Genomic DNA, 24,505 nt, shown 5'->3' on the forward strand with positions numbered 1-24,505 from the left:
AAACATAAACCACGGAGACAAACAAGTCATCTTGTTGTTTCACCCCCTCAGAAAAACATCTCTATCTGTTTCTGAAGCAGAACTAGAGCGGCCATGTTGGTTCACCTCAGGATCATAGTGTGCATACATTTTTAACAGGTCAGTGCAAAAACAAGTTCAAATTCATCTCTTCATTATCTGACATTTTTAAATAAATACTCTTCATACATGACTTCATCACAAATATGTTTTCTACATGTCTAACTTTTGTATTTCTTTGTGAAGCATTTTGTGATTCTGTCTTGAAATGTGTTCATAAATATAAATCTTAATTCCCGTCTAATCAGTAACTATACCAATCCATTTCATCTTGATAAAACCGTAATAGTTAAGTGACATTTTATTGATTGATAAAAACAAACAGCTCCATTGTTTCAGCAACATTCAGACTTGAGGCCGACTGATGAAGCTGCTGTGTAATCATTTTATAGCAGTCGTAGCTTCAAAGCAGCTCGCTCTGCTGTTTGTTCATGTGTGTAAACAACAGTGTCATCAGCGTGAAGTTTTACATCCACACTGACACAATTATAAAAGGGGCTCAGCACTGAACCTGGTGGAACACCCACATCTACTGACTTGTATATAATAGCTGTGTGTATATATTGCTGATCTTTGTTTACCTTTGTTGTCCTTGTTTAGCTGCATGCTTATATTCATATATTCCTGTACATGTGGTCTTGGCGCTGTGTGAAAGTATATTTAGAACTACGTACAACCAGAGTCAAATGACTTGTAGGTGTCAACATACACGGCCAATGAAGCTGATTCTGTTTCTGATTATTTGCTATGAAGCCAAACTGGAATCCATAAAAACAAAGAGGTTTATAAAACACAGACACTTTGATTTTTCAGTTTATTGAGAATGTGTCACTGAAAGAATTTGACAAACCTGCCACACTCTGCAGAATGTATTAAAAAGAAACACAAGAACAGAAGAAATACTACAAACAATAAAATATCTGACAGACAGCTCATGATTCAGATTCAATTTCTGTCATTATACAAGTCAAATTTAAAAGTGGAAACAAACTGTATTAAAATAAGATGTCATAAGTAATATTTGTGAACACTGATCAAAGTGATAAATGAGATGAATTGATGAGATTTGATGGTGAGAAAAGGCGAGCAGAAAACAGTCAGTCAGCATGTGTGCAGTTGGTGGACGGTCCCTTGTTTCTGAGGATCATCAGCAGAGAGAGTCCACAGCAGTACGCCAGACTCTTCACTATCAGCACTGTGTACAGCACACAGAGCAGCTTCACCCTGCACTGAGACTTGAAGGACACTGACACTGACACTGACACACACGCACGCACACACACACACACACACACACACACACACACACACGTTGATCAGTATAACTTGGACTTTTCCAGACGGGACAACCAGCTTTACATGAAGACAGGGGTCAGCTACAATTTGAATGAAAGCTCAAAGGCCCTTATCAAATCCAACAAGTCAGGGCCCCAGCAAGCTTTTTAGGTGTGTAGCCAGGACAGTGACTTTAAATGTTGAAGTGAAAAAGGAAAGATTGGCATTGAAGGAGAGGCAGCAGGTGATCTTACAGTCAGCTTGCTGCAGAGCTGGCAGGTCTGTTGGCTCTCTCTCTGGAGGACAGGAGGCTGCTGGAGCTGGAACCTCTGAAAAAGAAAAGGAGTGAAATGTTTGGTGTCAGTGAGAAATGTCAGTCCTCTGCTCCTCTGCTCTCTTTGACAGCATCTCCACATGAAACTGAATCACTGCTGAACACAGTCACCAAGCCTTCATTACCTTGTTCTGTTTGGGCCTCCACTGTGCCCCCATGGTGCTGGACGGAGCAGCGGTATTTATATGTGCTGTTCTCTTGCTGACTGATCAGCAAGATGGCGGCGGTGTGTCCCAACTCTCTGAGCACCAGCTGCTCTCCCTCAGCAGGGAGCAGAGGTCCATTCTCTGCTTGTCTTTTCCAGGAGAAGCGGACCCGAGGAGGAAACATGCCTGAGGCCAGACACAGCAGGGAGCTCTTCCCCTCCAGGTGGGCTCTGGATGCTGCTGGGTACACGCTCACCACGGGCTTCACTACCTGTTCATCTGAAGTTTGACAGCAGCAACAAGCAGCACAGACACACATTCAAACAGTCAGCAGCAGCTTACAGCACTGCACTGCATTCAGTCTGATCCTGGAAACTACATGGACTCTGATCACTAAACTACTCATCAATACAGCACAAAGTTCACTACATATACTGGATTCACCTTCATATCAAACACACTGAGCAGCTACTGTCAGCATGTCTTCTATGGACACTGAAGAAACTATTCTTTATTTTAATGGACAAACTTCAGTCACTCTAATTTAACAAGAATTATTATAACATAAAAAAGTGTCACTTTTACCTCCAATAAAAAAGGAATAGTTTTCCTGTATTTTAAATAACTGACGGGTACATGAATACACATATTATACTTTACTACATATTTACCTTCACGTAAAACAAGAAACAATACATTTACCACCTTATACTTTACTCTGACCAATTTAAAAAATTGATATATAAATAATATATTTTTCCACAATTCATATTAATTTTCAACAATTTTAACAACACACAATCACTTGTGAAATACGAATAAAAAATGCTATGAAATGAAAATTAAGATGAAAACATACTGATCCTAAACGGAGTAACTTACAATATAATAAAGTATAAAAAATATAATATATGATTCCATATGGTATGATAATATAATATAATATAACATAATATAGTAAAGACATTTTCCTCCACAGAATTGACAGTTTTATTTGTCTATATTAAATATTTGATAAACAATTAACAATTATTTATCTTCACATAAAATACAAATTTCCCTTTATTGATTACAATATAAACACAACAGGTTTCACATTTACCAACGTAACAACTTTTAAATGTCAGTTTTTAGCTTCTTGTTAATATACAATTAACACAGCATGTCAGCGTGCACAACAGTCGTCTTTAAAAATAATACTCATTATGATATTATATAATATAGTTTTTTCCTTTTGAAATTAAATCAGCTGTATTTACTTATGCATACAATCTGCCAACATTTACCCTCCAAAGAATATTTGCTGTCATATATTTAAGATGACACTGGACATAATATATAGTTTTGATTTTGTGTGTATTTGTCTGTGTGTTTATGATCATATATCATCACAGATCAAATATCATTTAAATATTAAAACCACACTGTTGTGTCAAAAAGAATTAGTCAGTTTAAAACCTTTTTTGCCGTGTTGGGCATCGACGTTGTGGATTTTTTTTTTTTTTTCATTATAGTAATTTGTTTTTTTGTTGTTGTTTTTTTCATTTCAAATTAAAAACAACAGGTCGGTAGAGTTCATTTCAAAGTGTAACTTTAAAATATAAATACAAAGTCATATGAATTATAACAGCTAATCAATTGGCTGACAATATGACATAAAAATCATAAAAATAAATACAATACAATGATATACATATATAAAATATAAATACATATATACTGTGCGATGTAACCATAAATTGTAAATTACTGTAGCTTAATAAATGTCATGTCTTGATACTTTCTTTAAATGCCCTATTCATTTATTTAATATCGAACAATTTGGGTCTAATATATGATGAATAAAAATAATTAATTTTTCCCAAAAACATTTTTGTTATCTTTATAACCACCTGTAACTCTTAAATCAGGGTGATTGGAAATATAAAATGCTACTAGTTGTCGGAGGATTTGAACATTTCACACACTGAAATCCTAAATTGTTCTTACGTGCCTGGTTTATCTCAACAATCTTTTTAAATTATGTATTTAATATTAACTAATAAAGGAATAAATAATGACATATAATCCATATTCTAATAATGTTAACATAACGGATATCATCAAGTTAATACACAAACAACTTTGACACAAGATAAATGTATGTACTTGATTATGTCTTTCTTCAGTGTTTAGTTATTTAAGTGAAACACACACTGACCTGGTATTAATCTCACAAATACAATATATGTTTAGCTTTACGCTAACTTCTTATTAGAACAAATCCAGGTACGGCATGGTTCATAATTAATATCCACGGTAATCATTCATCAGCAAATTATAATCGAGCTGAATAAATTCTAAGAACATCTCAAACCTGCATTTAGTGATGATGCCAAAGAAAATGTTTTCAAAGCTTTCTAAGAAACAGCTGCGTTACAAACATCTGTCTGCTCTGTTTCACATCAGTATAAACCTAAATAAGGCCATTAGATAAACTTCTCTACCATCAAGAAACACACTAAAAACACACAAAAGACAAAAAGACTTTGTAATAAAAATTAAAAGTTTAAATGTGACTTACCTGAAGATACTGTGACATCAGTCCCCTGGCCCCAGTAGTCCAAAGCATCACAGTGCTACATCTGCATTCAGTGCCTAAACAAAAACCTCATGTACCAGAAAAATGCCTGAAAACGTCATTATGTGACTGAAATAAACATAAATCCTGGTCAGTATTATACCCTGGTGTCATCCTATGACCATGTGTTTTGTGCTGATTCTTAATCAGTTCTTAAAGTAAAGATTTACTGGAAGATAACATTTACATCTGCGCACTAACTGTGACTTTAAACGATTGATTAACTAACTTTTAATGACTAATCTGCTCATTAAAAATGATAAACACAGTGTTACCTTGTATTCCAATGAGAAATATTTCATCCTGTCCTTTTTCTCTGTCACAAGAATGGGAGAGTGTTGCAGATTGTTGCTGTTAGGTTTTTGTATGGCTCTATATCTCTGTGCTGCCCCGTAATTACACTGTGATAAACCCTCATACAAAAACCTGACACTGTTTCCTGCACTCGAGGAACAGGGACCTGTACTGTCAGCAGTGGGTAAGAATATCACAAAACTTCTATTCTAATTGACAAAACTATTTATACATGTTACACACTTCCTATTTAGCATTTTGCATTGTACATGTTTTAATCAGTTTATTGGGATTTCTTTTAAATTCAGTGTTGTTTTTTTCCTGTCATTGTCATTAATGTACCGTGACATGGCTTATGGTCATATTTGAATCTGAAAAATTTAACTTAAAAATGACTCCAAGGTCATCTTTTCAACATTAAAAAACAACTTTTAAGATATTGATGTAACATCAACCCACTGTATTGTGGTCAACAGCATCCTTTATCCAGACTGTAAAGCTGGATACAGTGCTCGGAAACTGTAGCAACATAGTCTGCTTTAGAAATTATATTTTATTTAATAAGTAAAATACTATTTTCTATTAAAAAATCTTAAAACAAAATAAGAAATAAAGGAGCTTTCAAACTCAGCTTGTTAAAGTGATAGTTCAGGTTTTTGGACATGAAGTTGTGTGAAACGCTGACCATCTGTAGCTCTGATGTGACGGTGTCACTACTGTCAACGAGCCTCCTGCTCTGAGAAATCGCCCGTAGCTTACCGGAGAAAAAGTAGTTCTGAAGATGTACCGGGGACACGTAACCAAAAGGTTTTAAGCTACAAAAAAGTATGCATGTGTTTTGTTAGACTATTTCAACAATTTTAAAACATTCCCGCATTACGTCAGACCATGCTATCAATTGGGACTATTTTCTGGCCAGTATCACTCCTAGGGGTGGGAATCTTTGGGCACCTTACGATTTGATTACGATTACGATTCAGGGGCTACAATTCGATTATAAAACGATTATTGATGCATCTTTAATTTATGTATATCGATGCACTTTTTCACAACACACATTTCTTTTTGTCTCACTGAATAAGCATTCAACACTTGCAATTTTTAAATACAGTGCATTTGTAATAAGAAAGAGTTGAATTCATTTCCATTATATTTTATTAAACATAGAAATGGAAATGCTTGCAAACTGGAAAGTTACAACTTCGTTGTACGGAACCAAAGGTAACAACAGGTATCTTAATCACAAGATAAAATGCACAGTTAGAGTAACAAATGATTCGGTGGCGACAGACGTCCACGCATCACATGTAACCGCGTTCCTACCTGCCTGCCTTCAACAGTGAGGCCATGACTTCTGTTTTGGTTTGGTTGTAGAGTGTCGGTGAAATAGCGTCGGGATGGGATGGTGTATCTGGGCTCCAGTGTATGCAGCAGTGCTCGAAATCCCTGATTTTCCACGACAGAATAAGGACACAAATCCTTGGCAATAAATGCCGCGATGGCCTTCGTAATTCGCTTCGCCTTTTCCGATGAGGGTGGCAGCTTTCTAATTGCTTCCTCGATTGTTCTCTGGTCGGTAGCGCCACTAGTTGCCACAGCAACAACAGCCTGCCGTCTCCCTGACTCCTCCGTCAGGTGGAATCGAGTTACATGGCTTCTCATGTTTGTTGTGTTGCCAAAGTATTTTATTTTAGCACGACACAGTTTACATATAACGTGGCTCTTGTCCAATTCGCTTCCGCCGTCAATGTTGTAGAAGCCAAAGTATTTCCACACATCTGCTTTTAAATTAGAAGAAGCTGTTCAGCTCTCACTGCGAGATGGGTGGCGGTCAGCCATGTTTGTTTTCCTCTGTGCGCGTGTCGGCGTGTCTGCTCCAGGTGCGCATCCCAAAGTGTCCCGGAGATGACACGTACCACGCTTCTTAGTTCCGCATTATTTAGAACCTTCTGTATTACTCTAATTAACAGATTTAAATAATCGAAATTTGGATGTTTGTGAATCGATTCAGATTCATCCACGTCCGAATCGCGATGCATCTAAGAATCGGAAATTTCCCCCACCCCTAATCACTCCGCCGTGCAGGCCCGCAAGACAGCATGCCAACAGAAATCAATCAGACAGTTCATCACCACACTGTGCAGGTGCGCAGGATAGCAACGGCTAACGAAAACTTCACCGGCTGTTTCCAACAGAGAACCAGTAGGCTATTATTAGTGAGGAAAAAGATGTACTAGCCCTATATATACACACCTACTACTACAGCGTGACCACCGGCTCAGGCTCACGACACACCCTCGTCAGCTCCAGGTAAACAGAGGAATACCAAAATGGTGCGAAGTTGTGATTTCCCCAGCTGTGGGAATAAAAACATTGCCGGCTCCCAATTCCATCGGTTTCCTGTTACAGATGTAACCCCGTAGGCAACTTTGGCTAACCCACCACCAGAACAAAGCAGAGACTGGTCATAATCATATATGAATTCACATTTCTATGTGACTGATTACTCATGTCATGGATTTAGCAGTAAGCCTAATATAATAAACTAAATGCCGACGGTAAAACGAGGCCGCGTATAATGTACTCTCCACAACACAACAGGCTATTAGTTCAAACATTTTGTTTTACAGACAATCAGTTACAGACATCGTTATATAGACTGGTATTAGGTAATATAGTATCTCTCTTTGGTCACAGCAGTGCGGAAATTGCGTTTTCTCTGTCCGTCGGGATCTGTGGGCAGCTGAGGTGAGCTTGACATACGCGCAGCTGCCTCACCCTCGCCGGCTTGGTAGCGAGGAAACCGATGGAATTGGGAGCCGGCGATGTTTTTATTCCCACAGCTGGGGAAATCACAACTTCGCACCATTTTGGTATTCCTCTGTTTATCTGCAGCTGACGAGGGTGTGTCGTGAGCCTGAGCCGGTGTTCACGCTGTAGTAGTAGGTGTATATATAGGGCTAGTACATCTTCTTCCTCACTAATAATAGCCTACTGGTTCTCTGTTGGAAACAGCCGGTGAAGTTTTCGTTAGCCGTTGCTATCCTGCGCACCTGCACGGCGTGGTGATGAACTGTCTGATTGATTTCTGTTGGCGTACTGTCTTGCGGGCCTGCACGGTGGAGTGATACTGGCCAGAAAATAGTCCCAATTGATAGCAAGGTCTGACGTAATGCGGGGATGTTTTAAAATTGTTGAAATAGTCTAACAAAACACATGCATACTTTTTTGTATCTTAAAACCTTTTGGTTACGTGTCCCCTGTACATCTTCAGAACTAATTTTTCTCCGGTAAGCTACGGGCGATTTCTCAGAGCAGGAGGTTCGTTGAGAGTAGTGACACCGTCACATCAGAGCTACAGATGGTCAGCGTTTCACACAACTTCATGTCCAAAAACCTGAACTATCACTTTAAGGGACTTGAAGAACACTGAACAAAATGCATTCAGATGAAAATAAATGTGAGATTATATAATTGGTAAAATTTTTAAATGCTGTTGTAAATTTGTAGAATAAAAATTGAAACATCAAAGCAATTGAGAATGTTTAAATTTGATTAGAGCTTCATTTCATTTGGTATTTTTGGCGGATATCAGTAGATGAGAGGGTAATAAAACAAAATAAAGATTATTCTTCTGTAATTGGTTTTAAAGATGAGGAGAAGGTCATTAAACTCCACTCTTTGTTGCTGTTTTAGACAAGTTGTGAACGAAGCATACTGCAGGGGAACACCGGGGTTTTTGTTCAGGTCTACTGATGCTTTGTGTCACTGTGGCTCTCTGGCACAGTAATACACAGCAGTGTCTTCAGGCTGCACATTCTGTCCGTTTAGAGTCACTGTCTTGCTGGAAGAGTCTAAGCTGATACTGAACTTGTTCTTCAGTGAATCTTTGTAGTGAGTGCCTCCAGTATATTTCATTCCAATCCACTCCAGTCCTTTCTCTGCAGGCTGTCTGATCCAAGCTGTGTAGTAGCTGCCCACAGAATAAGAGACCTGACAGGTGATGGTCAGACGTTGACCTGGCTGCACAGTCACAGAGGCTGGCTGTGTCAACTGTTCACACTTCACACCTGTTAAAAAGAGAAAATGTTTTTAAACACATGATCAAATTAACAAAAGAAGAACTGTTGACTTTGACAAATCCAGAGAGACTCACATCCAGCTGCCAACAGCAGCAGCAGAGCTACACAGAACATGGTTTATGTTGAAACTGACGTGCTGTGAACTCCACTGACAGCCTGATGTGATGTTTTTATAGCTGAGTAACAAGGAAGCTCACTGAGTTTGCATAGAATCAAACATATGAAGCATTAATGTTGGTCTAACTGGAGCCAATAGAAGAGTCTGTTCAGTGTTATTATATCTGCAGAGTGACAACAAATCACTTGTGATAATTTAATTCATTACCTACTGACATGTAACATTTTCCAAATGTCCTGCATTTACAGAAAACATTCAAGTGTTAATTTTGTTTCATGGTCCAAAATGCATGCCTGAATATATAGTACTGATGCTTCTGGTTTGCAGTTTTAAACAGAAAACACTTAAATGGTAAATGGCCACAAAACGGTTTTAGTGTTAACATGAAGTTAACATTAATCACTGTTTTCAACATGTTTTGGATTGTGAACATTTCAGGTTTCTATTTATCTTCAGATCCAGCCAATTTCTGTGATCAAACGTTGTTCTGATGTGCTTTACTTGTGTTTTTTTTTTTTTTTTGAGGGGGTGATATTCAGAGGAACTGATGAGTTTACAGTCAAATATACAGAAATCTAATGTGGATATATCAAAGTGCTTTTGCAGGTGGTGAGAAAACTCTGATGTCATTAAGATCACATTGCTGTTTGTTGTCTGTGGAGGTTTTTGTGCAGCTGTTCCACTGTCTTCAGTCACTGTGCTTTGTCGAGCACAGAAGTAAACAGCAGAATCTTCTGCTGTCAGGCTCTTGACCTCGAGGTACTGAGTGCTGCTGGGCACATCTTCAGTCATGATGAAACGGCTTTGAAAGGAGCTGCCATAGCTAGCAGAGTTTGAACCTGTGTCCATCTCCCCAATCCACTCCAGAGCATTCCCTGGCCTCTGTCGTATCCAGTGCATATAGTAGTCTGTCATGTCAAAACCAGAAATGATACATGACATCTTCACTGTCTCTCCAGGTCTTTTCACCTCAGAGGAAGACTGGTCCAGTTTGATCTCACTCCAAACTCCTGTAAGTAAAGACATTGTGATCATCATCACATTTATATATCACAGATTACATATTTTTTAATGTCTTCAGTGAGTTAAAGCAGAAATTCTTCTCACCATGAAAAGTAACTATGAAGAATAATCTCCAGCAAATCATATTTTCCATTCTGTGATAAACACTGTAATCCAGTGCTTTGTGATGTGAATCTTTTGAGGGTTTATAAAGTGTCCCAGTTGTTGTGTCATAAATGATCTGAGAGCTGTTAATGATGTGATTATAAGGAGGGAAGTGTTTGCATGGACCTCCCTCTGCAGGTGTGAAAAGACAACATGGAAAGCAGATGTACTTTCACATCAGTAGAGATTTCAACAAGAGCAGGGGGAAATGTCAAAACACCAAATACCTGGTAACTGCTTGTATTGTAAACTATGATAGTTGAAAACTACAGGGAAAGACAAGATGTATTTTTCTGGCAGTGTATTCAACTGAGAAACTTTTCTAATATTTTTTTTTTAAATATCAATCTTAATGGATTCTGGTCATACACTTTGAAGAGGCAGATGACAACTTTATCATGACCAAATTACAAATATATTACTTGCACCCTATCACTGCACACTGTTGAATGGTGTTCATTTTGTCTTTGACAAATATTATTGCCTCTCTCTTTTCATAGAACAGGAAAGTCATGTTTTCATGTCTTCTCTAAGCTATGGATGTGCACAATTAGTCAGCTAGTCTATTAGATGCACCTCAAGGAGACGAGCAGCAAGTAGAGAGGAAACTTGTGGAGGAGCTCAGCGAGGAGACACAGGTGTATTCATGTCTCGTCCTTGCATCTCTCTCATCATGCATGCTGGGAGGAGCTAAAATGTAAGGAAGAGATGCAAGTGATGGAAGTGTGGAGACACATTAACATATTTGTTCCTCCAGGAAATGAAAGATTAATTGTCTTATTGCAGCGTCACTTATGTGTTCAGCTTTCATCACAGTATCTCACAGCAGCTCCTGCAGTCTTCTACCTGTTTATCTTAAAATCTCTTTGAAATGGTGAGATGGTGAACTTCAGCTTAATGAACACATGAAGCTGCAGTCACTGCTGATCCAGCTCTGTTTGTGCTGTGGTGAAGTGAGCTCACAAAGGGTGTGTGTATAAATTGTAGTTCAGTCCTGGGTTTGAGTGTCAGTCAGTTAAGATCAATGAGAACAGCAGATCTGAGTGTCTCCTTTAGTGACAGAGGAGAGAGAAACTTGACACAAAATATTACATGCTTAAGCTCTACCAGCCCCTTGAGAATGAGCACTGTAGGTTTTTGTACAGCTGCTCAACCAACTCCAGTCACTGTGGCTGTCGAGCACAATAATAAACAGCAGAATCTTCAGTCTTCAGACTGTTCATCTGCAGATACACCTGCTTTCTGCTGTTGTCTCTGGAGATGGTGAACCGGCCTTGAACTGACTGAGAATAGTAAGAGCTTGTAAACTGAATTTGAGCGACCCACTCCAGCCTTCTTCCAGGAGCCTTTCTGATCCAGTGCATATAGTAGTCACTAAATTTGAACCCAGAGGCTGTACAGGTCAGTCTGTGAGATTCTCCAGGCCTTTTAACCACTGGTTCAGATTCTGTCAGAGTCTGACCATCAACACCTGTCAAGACAGCAAGAAAACCATGACATGCAACAAATTTACAACCTTAAAGAAAACCTAATATAGTAATCATCAAAACCTTCACCTGCCCAGCAGATAGTTAAAAGCAGCAGTCCTGTCCTATAGTCCATCATGTTAAACTGTGTGTCCACTGTTCTCTGTCCTCCTCTCTGCAGTCAGATAAGTAGAGCTGGAAGATAATCTAAGTTTTGCATTGACTCCTCCTCACAGGGAGCAGAGAGCTGTCCCTTGCTGGTATGTGCAGCTGGTTTATGCCAGGTGTCCTGTGGTGATCAGGGGCCTGAAGAACATGATTCACTTGAGTTTTTTTTACATCCTGTACTTTATCATGTGAAAACTGGCAGTTTTAGACAGCCATGTTTGTCACTTCCTAGAAGTAGAAAATAACCCTGGTCATGTTGCAGCTACTGTCATGCAGAAAATCATTATCATGAGGTAAACAAAACCCACACACAGGCATGTAATCCAGAGGACATCAAACAAGATACATATTAAATAAATAGGAGTGCTGAAATGTGAACTCACTTGTGGGTTTCAGGACTCATTCCTGGGGCAGTCTAATAGCTACATACATATTGAAGAAATGAGGTGAAGAATGAGGGAGGATTAGTTTATTAGTAAAACAGTGTTGACTTCTGCCAGCTAGAAGGTCTGCAGAAGCTAACCAGAACAGAGGCTGTTTCAACTGAGCAAAACAGGGATATTGTTGGTGACACTGTGTTTAAGTCTGTAAGAATGGAAGGAATTTGGGTGGAGGATAAAAATTGAATATTTTGTTTCTGAGGTTTAGGTCCCCGACACAATTGGCATGTTAGACACAAGGAAAATAAGTCTTTAGTACATTCAAGATAATTGTTTTTCTTATTATAAATAGTAACTAAATTTCTTTATTAAGGCTCGTAAACTACAGCAGTTACTACACATGCAAAGGTACATCTCACACAAAGAGAAGGTGGAACTGTCACGGCCCTGGCTGTGTCACTAGTTTCCCTGTGTTTGGTTTTTCCTTGCCCTCTGTTTCCCCTCCCCCTGTCTGTCTCTCTGTGTCTGTGCTGTGGAGTGAGAAACCCCTCACTCTCCTGGGTTACATTCATTCAACTCACCTGCTCCCTGCTGCTCACCTGAGGACCATCAAGTGATCAGCCTTGCAGTATAAAACACCAACTCTCCTCTCCAATCCTCGCCAGGTTGTTGAGTCTTGTGGTACAGTTACGCTTCAGGCCGCTGTGGAATTGTGAATTCAACTTGGACTTTTGTTTGCGAATTTTCTCGTGGATACTTACCTTGTGTTTGCCTCTGTCACGGGATCACCGCCCACCATTTGTCCACCTGTTTGTCTTTCTGCCATGCTCCCAGCCAGCCAAACCCCTCCAACCTTCTTCCTCTATGGCCACATTCATAATCCTGGCAATATAACCCCATTTTTTACCACTGTCTTTCTGAGTGTGTGTTCTGTGTTTAGGTTCGCCTTGTTGATTGTAACAGTATCTTGAATTTCTGACAAAAACCTTTCTGTAGTTTGACTATTTAACGTCACCATGAAGTTGGCTCAAGACTATAATTTAGTTGGTCACAAATGCAGTTATGATTCAGACAACAAATGCATTGTTTTTGTTTTAATAACAATTTCATGGAAGAAAAACTGTCCTTTTGAGGATTCATTTGTAATAGAGTTAGATTAGGAGTTATAAAAAGTTGAAAACTGAATTATTCTATCTCAAAAATATATACATACAGTGATGTATCGGTTATTGTAATGTTAACGTATTTTAAAACTGAGGAAGACAGCTGCTTTTAGATTTATTTAAGAACCATTTATACAAGCTAAAGCCTGCTTCTCTTTTTACTGTAACAATAAACAACAGTGAGCTGGTGTTGAAATCATTAGTGGTCTGAGGGCTCCTCCTCTGGTGGCTTCATGTTACAAGTGTTCAGGCACTGAGGGGTTTTTGTTCAGGTCTACTGATGCTTTGTGTCACTGTGGCTCTCTGGCACAGTAATACACAGCAGTGTCTTCAGGCTGCACATTCTGTCTGTTTAGAGTCACTGTGTTGCTGGAAGAGTCTAAGCTGATACTGAACTTGTTCTTCAGTGAATCTTTGTAGTATGGGCTCCATCCAACACGTGCTGCTCCAATCCACTCCAGTCCTTTCCCTGCAGGCTGTCTGATCCAAGCTGTGTAGTAGCTGCTCACAGAATAAGAGACCTGACAGGTGATGGTCAAACGTTGACCTGGCTGCACAGTCACAGAGGCTGGCTGTGTCAACTGTTCACACTTCACACCTGTGGAGGAAAACATGTTGAATATTGAATGAGTGTAATAAGAGTGAACAGTCAGTGTGCTGTGATCATACTGTCAGTGTCTCTGCCTCAGTGAGACTCACAGGATCCAGCAGCCAGCAGCAGCAGCAGAGCTAGAGAGAACATGCTTGGTATTGAAGGTGATCTGATGGGAGCTTCTCTTCTTCTGCTGCAGCTGACAGCATGATATCAAATCTTTATAGCAGACTGTGAGGAAGTTCACTTTGCATAGAGAAGGACACTGACAGGCTATAAAAGAAGGATGAACTGTCCTGTCACATGTAGTCAAAGCTGTGAGTTGTGTTGTGAATCTTTGTTTTGACATGTAAAGAAAAAATATCTATTAAATTAATAACTTAAAGCCTAATGTTTTTATTCTTCACAAAACTATGAACAATTCACAGTGACAGTTACACTTAGATGAAAGGAATATTTAATGTTCCCAGTCTCAACTACATATTGGAGAACACCAGAGCTGCAATAAAAATTGTCTGAATGAGGAGGTTTTATTGAGACTGTGTTTCTCTGAGTGTGTTGAAGATGTTGAAATGAAGCTCAGCGTAAATTCAATCAGGAAGACCGTCCAGTGCTCATTCATACACAATTCTCCCTCTCCCACTCCCACTGCTTCCTCCAATCAGCTGCCTCTGGGCGTTCACTCCTCTAGCTGTCCTATCGTAATTAGCCACGACTTCCATCAGCCAATCAGGTTGTCACCATGAGATTTTAAATGTTCTCTCCTCTCCCGCTTTCAGCTGTCATTCTAGACAGAATCACCACCCCTCCTCCACCCCGTTCACCTCCCGCCGTCGTATCCAAGGTCAAAGACAAGCCTGAAGACTCATACCTCTACTCATCTGGATCATCAGCACCCATCCATCTAATCCTCATCTCTTCTTCACTTCCTCTACCAGCACCAGCGTCTAGACCCCGGGGGGGTTCCCTAATTGGCTACAGATCCATCACCCTCCTTATAGCTCACCCTCTTGAAGGGATCTAATCGCCAAAGACTTCTCACATTTTCATGCTCATGTGCACTTGTCATTAAAAATTTTCTTTTCCAAAACTAAAAACGAGTCTCTCCTGATTGAACTGAAGCTGATTCTGTGAAAGTGAAAAGCAGAATGCCTAGTATTGACTTAGTTTGACATGTTGAGTTTTTGTACAGCTCTGTGGCTTCCTGTGTCACTGTGGCTCTCGAGCACAATAATAAACAGCAGAATCTTCAGCCGTCAAGCTGTTCATCTGCAGATACACCTGGTCCACGTTGTTGTCTCTGGAAATGGTGAAGCGATTCTTGACTGACATGGAATAATATTTATTGCTTCCACTCGGAGCAGAAATGAAGGCAACCCACTCCAGTCCTTTTCCTTCAGCTTGTCTGATCCAGGAGATAGCTGCGCTGCTATCTGATATTCCTGCATATGTACAGGTCAGTTTGTGGGATTCTCCAGGGCGCTTTACCACTGGTTCAGACTCAGTCAGAGTCTGACTGCAAACACCTGGAGAGAAAAGTAGTGTTATCATCACAGAGCTGAAATATGAACCTTTTCAAAGAACAGGAGGAGTGCAGAAGTATGTATTCACCAGAAATCCATGATAGCATCAGAAACATTATACATGTAGCTGAAGTCATGGTGGAAATGTGTTGTATGTCTGCTCAGTGGTTTGGTCTCTCTTCTTCAGTCTGCAGTGAGATAAATAAAGATGGAGGAGATGAAGATTTGCATGGACTCCTCCTCACAGTGCTTTTCTATTTTCATATTGCACAAGACGAACAAGACAGAGATCACTCAGATTCAGGAGAAGGTGCCTGAGAATTAAAATTAAAAAACAGTAAACATGCGTAACAAATGTGTAGCCCAGTTATTTTAGGCCTATTATGTTGTGGAGTCACTCTCATGTTAGGACTGCTAGGCTGTTGACTGTCATCTTCGCTTGAAGTGGACTCAGGTTCTGAATCAGACTCAGGTTCTGAACCAGTCTCAGGAGCACTATCTGGATCTTCATCCTGAAGAGAGTTCTCCCCCTCTGAGAGACGGTCATTACTGCAATCTCCTGTCTGTTCTGGCGTGTCTGTATTTGTCTCATCCATTCTTTGAATTATCTTCTCCAGATATGTTCTGTATGGTCGGTGTGGGTAGTCACACTCCAGATCAGAAGACTCTGATGATGTTTCACACTGTATTTGCATTGAGTGGTCTGTTGGGTCTCTTTTATGCCTCTTGTGCACATGTGCTTGAGCTTCTGGCCTTCTCTGCACATCAGCCTCATCCAGCACTGGGATTCGCACAAACTCTCCTATTGGCAAGAGATTATCTCTGTGCAAGGTCTTTAGCTTGCCTTTGCCACTCTGAGGCTTCACCTTATAAACAGGTAAGTTTGGCATCTTCTCTACTACGACATAGGGGACATCACACCAGCGATTTTCAAGCTTATGCTTCCCTTTGAGTCCCAGGTTTTTCAACAACACTCTGTCACCTGGCTCTAGGTTCTGAAACCCTAGTCTTTTGTCATACGCCTTCTTGTTGCGCAGGTGAGTTTTGGTGGAAGCTTCAGCAGCCATCTGGTAAGCCTTCTGTAGGTCGTTCTTTAGTTTTGTGACATAAGAGGAGTGCTGACTTTCTCCCTTTCCATCTGGGCGTGTCCCAAAACACACATCCACAGGAAGTCGCGCTTCTCTCCCAAACATAAGGAAGTACGGGGAGTATCCTGTACATTTGGTACTGCTGTACGCATGTACAAGATGTACAACATGCTGGCTCCATTGCCGTTTCTTCTCTTGATTCAGGGTGCCCAGCATGGATATTAAAGTCCGATTAAATCGTTCGGGTTGGGGATCACCTTGAGGGTGATACGGGGTAGTGCGCGACTTGCGTATTCCCAGTATCTTCAGTAGTTCTTTAATGAGTTGTGACTCAAAGTCTCTCCCTTGATCGGAATGGATACATGTTGGTAAGCCATAGTGTACGAAATACTTTTCCACTAATATCTTGGCAACTGTCAGGGCCTTTTGGTTTCTGGTCGGAAACGCTTGAGCGTATCTCGTAAAATGGTCAGTAATAACTAACATATTACTAATTCCCCTTGAATCAGGTTCCATGGAGAGGAAATCAATGCAGACAAGGTCCATTGGCCCGGTGCTTACTATTTGGTGTAAGGGGGCGGCTCTTTGGCAAGGACTTTTCCTCAAAACGCACGCGGTCAACATCATTAGCCATCTTGGGCCAAAAGAATCTGCTTCTGATCATATCAGTGGTCCTTTCTGCTCCTAGATGACCTAAGTCATTGTGCATAGACTTCAGTACTACCACCTTAAACTCAGCAGGTAGTACAAGCTGGTGAGTTTTCTCTCCTGCATGACTTGTGCTCACACGGTGGAGTAGCCCATTTTTCATTACCAACTTTTCTCTCTCTCTTTTCATATGCAACATCTCTGGATTGGACTTTATATCATCTGGCCACCGACCACACTTTAGGGCCTGGATTGCCGGTCCTATCAGAGGATCTTGCCCTTGAGCTGTCATCAGTTCCTGCACTGACATTTGCCCCAGTGAGTTAAGCTGCATGCGTGTGGGAAAGGCGTATACATCTGGGATACAGTCAGGAGGAGCACCCAGCTGTTCTGCATACCTAGGCAAGTCTCCAGCGGAACCAAGGACTCCAACACGCTGGCATATAGACTTGACACCCGCCTGAGAGAGGCTCTGCCACTCAGTTCCTCCTTCGTGTGGCTCCATTCTTGACAACAGATCAGCGTCAATATTGTTCCTGCCGGGTCGGTAGATAATATCAAAATCATACACTGACAGATCCGACAGCCAACGATGCCCCGTAGCATTGAGCTTCGCTGAGGTAAGGACATAAGTTAAGGGATTGTTGTCTGTGCGTACCGTGAAGTGGGCTCCATAGATAGTCATGGAATTTTTCGACAACTGCCCACTTCAGAGACAGGAATTCCAATTGATGAATGGGATAGTTCCTTTCTGAAGAGCTCAGTTTTCTACTAGCGAATGCAACCGGCCTCAGCCCTTCTGTGTGTTCTTGATAAAGGATGGCGGCGAGTCCAGCCAGACTGGCGTCCACATGCAGCACATATGGCTTGCTGGGGTCGGCAAACGCGAGAACTGGGGCGTTGGTGAGGCAGTTTTTTATTTTCTCCAACGCCTCGGTGCACGCTTGGTCCCACCGGGCTCCAAATGGGTCCCATTCATCAAAATAGACATCACTTTGTCTCCTTTTTGGTTTCCTCCCATGCTGAGAGGGGGCATATCCTTTAGTGAGGTCAGTCAAGGGACGGACGATAGAGGAGTAATTGTGAATAAACCGGCGATAATACCCACAAAATCCCAAGAAGGATCGCAAGGTCTTAAGGTTGGTGGGTTTTGGCCACGTGGTGACGGCCTCGATCTTTGCAGGATCGGCTGCGACACCCTCTGCTGACACTATGTGCCCCACATACTTGACCTTTGTTTGACAGAATTGGCATTTGTCAAGCGAGATCTTGAGCCCTACTTCTTTGAGTCTGTCCAGGACTTTCAACAGTCTCTCTTCATGCTCTTCTAGGATCTTTCCAAAAACGATCAGGTCATCAAGATAGATGAGTACTTGGAGCAGGTTCATGTCTCCTACTGCTTTTTCCATCAGACGCTGAAACGTTGCGGGTGCCCCAATGATGCCCTGTGGCATCCGCTCAAATTGGTAGAACCCTAGAGGGCAGATGAAAGCGGTTTTTTCCTTGTCCTCTTCACTCATGGCTATCTGGTAATAGCCGCTCCTTAAGTCCAAGACGGAAAACCACTGACTGCCTGAGAGGCAGTCCAGCGCCTCATCGATGCATGGTGTAGTATACTGGTCAGGAATGGTGCGGCTGTTGAGCGTACGGTAGTCGATGCACATCCGTATCTCTCCATTCTTCTTCCTGACAATTACTATTGGAGACGCATATGGACTTTTGGACTCTTTGATGATGCCTGCGGCTAACAATTTCTGGATGTGATGCCGGACATCATCAATATCTGCAGGAGCAATGCGTCTAGAGCGCTCACGAAAGGGTCGTGGGTCTAACAGCCGAATAGTATGCTCCACCCCTTTCGCTAGTCCCACATCCAGTTCATGCAGAGAGAAGACATCTGCTCTTCCGGCCAACTTCTGTTGAAGTCGTTCTTTCCACTCTTCGGGAACGGGTGACTCACCGAAGTTGATCAAGCTGGCATCAAATGCCTCAGATACTGGCTGCTGTTTTGGCACTGTTGTAACAACATCAGCAATACACAGGCGACCAAGGACAGTGCCGAATGGTATAGTGGCATCTTTCAGCGATTCATTCTGGACCAGAATTATGAACTGATTAGTGTCCACAGCATTGCTTGGTATCACCATAGGCTGTAACAGCACACCTGCAGGAAGAGGGTTGGTGATGGAGGCTTCAACCATCAAGATCTCATTAGGCAGTGGCTGCTTTAGTGTGGCTTTGCAGATGGCTTTACAGCTGCTTCTTGCAGCTAACAGCAGGGGACCAGGGCCCTCCCACTTCACACAGCCCACTTCATCATCATCCTCTTTCAGCAATTCAGCACTGATACTGTTTCTTTCTTTTGCAGGACAAGTGCTGCGTATCTCCAAGGTGTGGGCCACAGACACGCCAGATGCATCTTCACACAGTTGAGCTAACCATTTAGAGAGGCTGGCTTTGGCGTTGGTCCCTATGATCACAGGTGTCTGATCTGGACCTGGTGGGTCAGGACAAATCAGAGCTAGCGCTGACAAGGTGGTTGGTGTTCCCGCTACCTTCTTAGGAAATTCCAAATCTACTGCCACATAGCCAAGGTAGGGGTAGCTAGAGTCACTCAAGCCCCAGATGTCAAGTTTACTCACAGGATGAATAGGAGTATCTGCCAGATATCTCTTGTACCACGATTCAAAGATTATACTAACTCTTGAACCGCTGTCCAGTAGTGCATCACACAGGTGCCCGTTCACTTTCAGTGGCTCCAAGGATGGCGGCCCTATTAAACCATCTGGTATCCCCACAGGCTCAATCATGCTCACAGCACTCTTTCTGACTGTGCAAGCCGTTTCCTCTGACGCGGCTTCAGTAGGCTGTGAGTCACTAGTTTTAGCTTTTTTGAGAGCTTGGATGAGCTTCTGGATCACTTTGTTGTGATTCTCTGGATTTTTGCATTTCCCTGCAATGTGTCCACTTTCACCACAGCGGTAGCAGACATAGTCTCCTGAACCAGCCGAAGGTCTGTTGGGAGTGTTTACAGCCCTGACGGTGGGTGAAATGTCGGCCTGACGTGAAAACTTTGAGTTCATTTTTTGTTGTAATTGTTTCACTTGTTTTCTCAAGGCCACTACTTCAGGTTCCAGACTAGTCTCGGTGTTAGCTGGCAGTTTTTCAGGCCTCTCCTCACTGACTTGAGGAGGATGTGTGGCAAGTACTGCAAACATGGATTTTACCTCCTTGATCTCGGCTCTCAGACTTTGTATCTCTGACTTGTTGTTTTCAGTCTGAAGCTTGGCATGGACTGTGTGCACTGACTGATTTAGCTTTGCTCTGGAAGCTTCATACTCCTCCTCTGTGTGAATTTCACGCAGTAGTTCAAGGAAGGTTGGCGGGTTGGCCCTCCTTTCTCTCAGTCGGAGTTGGATTAACATCAGGTCAGCATCTACTGCACCTTTAAGTAGTTGTTCAACCCGGGCTTTGTCCATACCACTGGCTGGGAGACCACCTCTTTGTACAACTTTTGACAGGCAGCGCTCCAGCCTCCTTAGGAAATCCGACAACTTTTCCCCAGGCTGTTGCTGCTGTAGTCTGAAAGTGAAATACAAATCATCTCCTGACTCTGCCAGGCCAAATGCACTTTCGAGAGCTTCTAAGCACTTTTCTGGAGTAACATCAGGGTCAGACAACCGCACAGCTTTTATCACCTCTAATGCTGGCCCCTTGACACTCTCCATTATTCTCCTCCGCTTATCTTTTAGGGAACCATCACTCTCTTCAACCATCAGGTATGCTTGCTCTAACCAGTGGTCGTATTGTTCCTCCCCTGCTGGAGTGGGCACGATACCTGAAAAGATTCGCAGGCGGCGATATCCTCCACTCTCGGTAGCTGGTTTGGTTGTTTTGTCCAACAGGTCACCCACTGCACGAAGGATAGACTCTGTAGCGGAGGAAGCTGGCGGTGAACTGGTGAGTAAAGTATGGACATCATCCATGGACTTTCCCTCAGCCTGAAGCAGAGCGCTCAGTTTAGTGTTAAAATCATCCTCAGCAGCTGTACTTTCAGCTACAATGAAGATTGGCCATGCTGGCAATCCTTCTGCTGGTAGCACCTCAGTTGGGACACTTGGATCAGTCACTTTTTCTCTGCACTCACACAGCACTAGTACTCCACTTGAGATTACACTCAGCATTCTTCCTCTCACTCGTACACGTCCAAGACACTTAACAGTGTGTAATGTGTCTTCTATTTGGGCAATCTCTGTGTTCTCTGGGACGACCGTCAGTAAAGCACGGTTCACATCCAATGCTTCTCCTCGACACCAGTTCTTCAGCTTGTTTACGTACATGGACTGACTCTGCATGGTTCCTGTATTCTGCCTTACACTGCTATGGTCACTAAGTTATTTACTCTGACTGAGCGAATGTAGAAACTCAAGACACACACTATCCCAGCGGTGCCTCCATTTATGTAGCCCAGTTATCCCCTAATATAATCAGGGAAGGGCCCTGAGTTCTTTAACTGAAATAAAATAATATACTATAGGTGATGTAATCTGTTCTCTGTTACCTTTAAACTTTTTATGTGTCTTGAGTCTTTTATTCACTTCAAATTAACTGTAAATCTAAGCACGGTAATAATCCTTTAAATCAGTTCCTTTAAACCCAAGTGCCTTCTCCTTTAAAACCTTCACTGGTTTTAACCTGTATTCAAACACCTTTACTGAATGAAATAACCAAAAATCACACTGGAATCAGTGGTAAGAATAGTAAACTCAATTATTTACTTTTAGAGAAAGGTATCAAAACAAATAAAATGCAGTGTTTTTTTAAATAAGATATAATTCAGTCTCTTCAGACCACTTGTTAGTCTCTTAAACTCACATACAGTACAGGCCAAAAGTTTGGACACACCTTCTCATTCAATGCGTTTTCTTTATTTTCATGACTATTTACATTGTAGATTCTCACTGAAGGCATCAAAACTATGAATGAACACATGTGGAGTTATGTACTTAACAAAAAAGGTGAAATAACTGAAAACATGTTTTATATTCTAGTTTCTTCAAAATAGCCACCCTTTGCTCTGATTACTGCTTTGCACACTCTTGGCATTCTCTCCATGAGCTTCAAGAGGTAGTCACCTGAAATGGTTTCCACTTCACAGGTGTGCCTTATCAGGGTTAATTAGTGGAATTTCTTGCTTTATCAATGGGGTTGGGACCATCAGTTGTGTTGTGCAGAAGTCAGGTTAATACACAGTCGACAGCCCTATTGGACAACTGTTAAAATTCATATTATGGCAAGAACCAATCAGCTAACTAAAGAAAAATGAGTGGCCATCATTACTTTAAGAAATGAAGGTCAGTCAGTCCGGAAAATTTCCAAAACTTTAAATGTGTCCCCAAGTGGAGTCGCAAAAACCATCAAGCGCTACAACGAAACTGGCACACATGAGGACCGACCCAGGAAAGGAAGACCAAGAGTCACCTCTGCTTCTGAGGATAAGTTCATCTGAGTCACCAGCCTCAGAAATCGCAAGTTAACAGCAGCTCAGATCAGAGACCAGATGAATGCCACACAGAGTTCTAGCAGCAGACCCATCTCTAGAACAACTGTTAAGAGGAGACTGCGTGAATCAGGCCTTCATGGTCAAATAGCTGCTAGGAAACCACTGCTAAGGAGAGGCAACAAACAGAAGAGATTTGTTTGGGCCAAGAAACACAAGGAAAGGACATTAGACCAGTGGAAATTTGTGCTTTGGTCTGATGAGTCCAAATTTGAGATCTTTGGTTCCAACCGCCGTGTCTTTGTGAGACACAGAAAAGGTGAACGGATGGATTCCACATGCCTGGTTCCCACTGTGAAGCATGGAGGAGGAGGTGTGATGGTGTGGGGGTGTTTTGCTGGTGACACTGTTGGGGATTTATTCAAAATTGAAGGCACACTGAACCAGCATGGCTACCACAGCATCCTGCAGCGACATGCCATCCCATCCGGTTTGCGTTTAGTTGGACGATCATTTATTTTTCAACAGGACAATGACCCCAAACACACCTCCAGGCTGTGTAAGGGCTATTTGACCAAGAAGGAGAGTGATGGAGTGCTGCGGCAGATGACCTGGCCTCCACAGTCACCGGACCTGAACCCAATCGAGATGGTTTGGGGTGAGCTGGACCGCAGAGTGAAGGCAAAGGGGCCAACAAGTGCTAAACACCTCTGGGAACTCCTTCAAGACTGTTGGAAAACCATTTCAGGTGACTACCTCTTGAAGCTCATGGAGAGAATGCCAAGAGTGTGCAAAGCAGTAATCAGAGCAAAGGGTGGCTATTTTGAAGAAACTAGAATATAAAACATGTTTTCAGTTATTTCACCTTTTTTTGTTAAGTACATAACTCCACATGTGTTCATTCATAGTTTTGATGCCTTCAGTGAGAATCTACAATGTAAATAGTCATGAAAATAAAGAAAACGCATTGAATGAGAAGGTGTGTCCAACCTTTTGGCCTGTACTGTATAAACTTCCACAATAATACTTTTAAATGGGATACACACAATATTCAACTGATATTCGATTATCCCTTTTCTTTTAAATAAAATAAAATAAAATAAAATACCAGTGGGCCCAAGCTCACACACACACAGTCACCCGCCGGCAATTAGTTCTACATTTCCCCGGGTTGCAGGCCTGATAGGATGCTTGGGTACAGTGAGGCTTAAAACTCTCTGGCCGCTTCACTCAAAAGAGCAACAAATAAAAATGGTACCTTAAGCAAACAGTGAAGTCAGTTTGGCGGTATGAAGCAGTCTCTCGAACCAGCAGTCAGCAATCAGGATACTCTTGAGTTTCATCTGGGTGGCTCACGGTGTAGTCAGTAGCTCAGGGCCTCTCGTCCTTCTCCTCCTCCTTCTGCTTCTTCCTCAAATCTCCTCTTCGGAAAGATGAATTATAGCCTTGTTAGTAAGCTGAGTTAGCTTAGCTTTTCTGTCGCTAAAAGTTCATTCACTTGGCTAGTGATGCATGCACACCCCTGCTAACCATACACCTGTGGTAGCTAATTGATTAATTATACATACCATGAAAAACTGTTCAACACACTTCGGGTAGAAATATTCTCAGCTCCTCACAGAAGATATGTAGAATGTCCAGGCACAAACTGTCGGATAGGCAGCCCTAAAACCACCAACTGCATACTTTTCACGGACTTTGTTTACACGTTGTGACTCAGCCAGTCAAGCGACACACATTCACACACCACTTCCTTTTCCTGCTATTACCTTCAAAATAAAACACTCTTCAAAATAAAATAAACATTTACTCAACATACTTATATCTTTACATCCGTACCTGTTTAACTTATTTATTCCACAG

General features: G+C 41.8%; 1 protein-coding gene and 1 long non-coding RNA gene across 3 annotated transcripts; both read right to left on the bottom strand.

Annotated features, from left to right (window-relative positions):
• Window positions 1-878: 878 nt before the first annotated feature.
• Window positions 879-5,466, bottom strand: LOC144458643 (uncharacterized). Of its 2 annotated transcripts, XM_078161563.1 has the most exons (5): window positions 4,729-5,466; window positions 4,397-4,482; window positions 1,813-2,112; window positions 1,608-1,682; window positions 879-1,336 (listed from the first exon to the last, which is right to left on the bottom strand). In XM_078161563.1, the coding sequence occupies exons 3-5, from the start codon at window positions 2,015-2,017 to the stop codon at window positions 1,176-1,178; spliced, it is 441 nt and encodes a 146-aa protein (XP_078017689.1). In that variant the 5' UTR covers window positions 2,018-2,112; window positions 4,397-4,482; window positions 4,729-5,466; the 3' UTR covers window positions 879-1,175. The 2 variants fall into 2 exon arrangements, with proteins under 2 accessions (XP_078017689.1, XP_078017688.1); XM_078161562.1 differs by lacking the exons at window positions 4,397-4,482; window positions 4,729-5,466 and having other exon boundaries at window positions 1,813-2,626.
• Window positions 5,467-12,210: 6,744 nt separating this feature from the next.
• On the bottom strand, window positions 12,211-24,367 carry LOC144458625 (uncharacterized). The gene is made up of 3 exons (XR_013488018.1): window positions 24,211-24,367; window positions 23,901-24,065; window positions 12,211-13,889 (listed from the first exon to the last, which is right to left on the bottom strand). It is a non-coding gene; the product is annotated as an uncharacterized LOC144458625 (long non-coding RNA).
• Window positions 24,368-24,505: the final 138 nt, after the last annotated feature.

The sequence above is a fragment of the Epinephelus lanceolatus genome, chromosome 18, assembly GCF_041903045.1.
Source record: "Epinephelus lanceolatus isolate andai-2023 chromosome 18, ASM4190304v1, whole genome shotgun sequence".
NCBI lineage: Eukaryota > Metazoa > Chordata > Actinopteri > Perciformes > Serranidae > Epinephelus > Epinephelus lanceolatus.

Excerpts from the sequence above, each read along its gene's own strand:
- LOC144458643 (XM_078161562.1), bottom strand. The coding sequence starts at position 2,152 with ATGTGTGTCTGTGCTGCTTGTTGCTGCTGTCAAACTTCAGATGAACAG. Across the intron at positions 1,683-1,812 it reads GGAGGCCCAAACAGAACAAG|AGGTTCCAGCTCCAGCAGCC; the intron begins GTAATGAAGGCT and ends TTTCTTTTTCAG. Across the intron at positions 1,337-1,607 it reads AGCTCTGCAGCAAGCTGACT|TGTCAGTGTCAGTGTCCTTC; the intron begins GTAAGATCACCT and ends CGTGTGTGTCAG.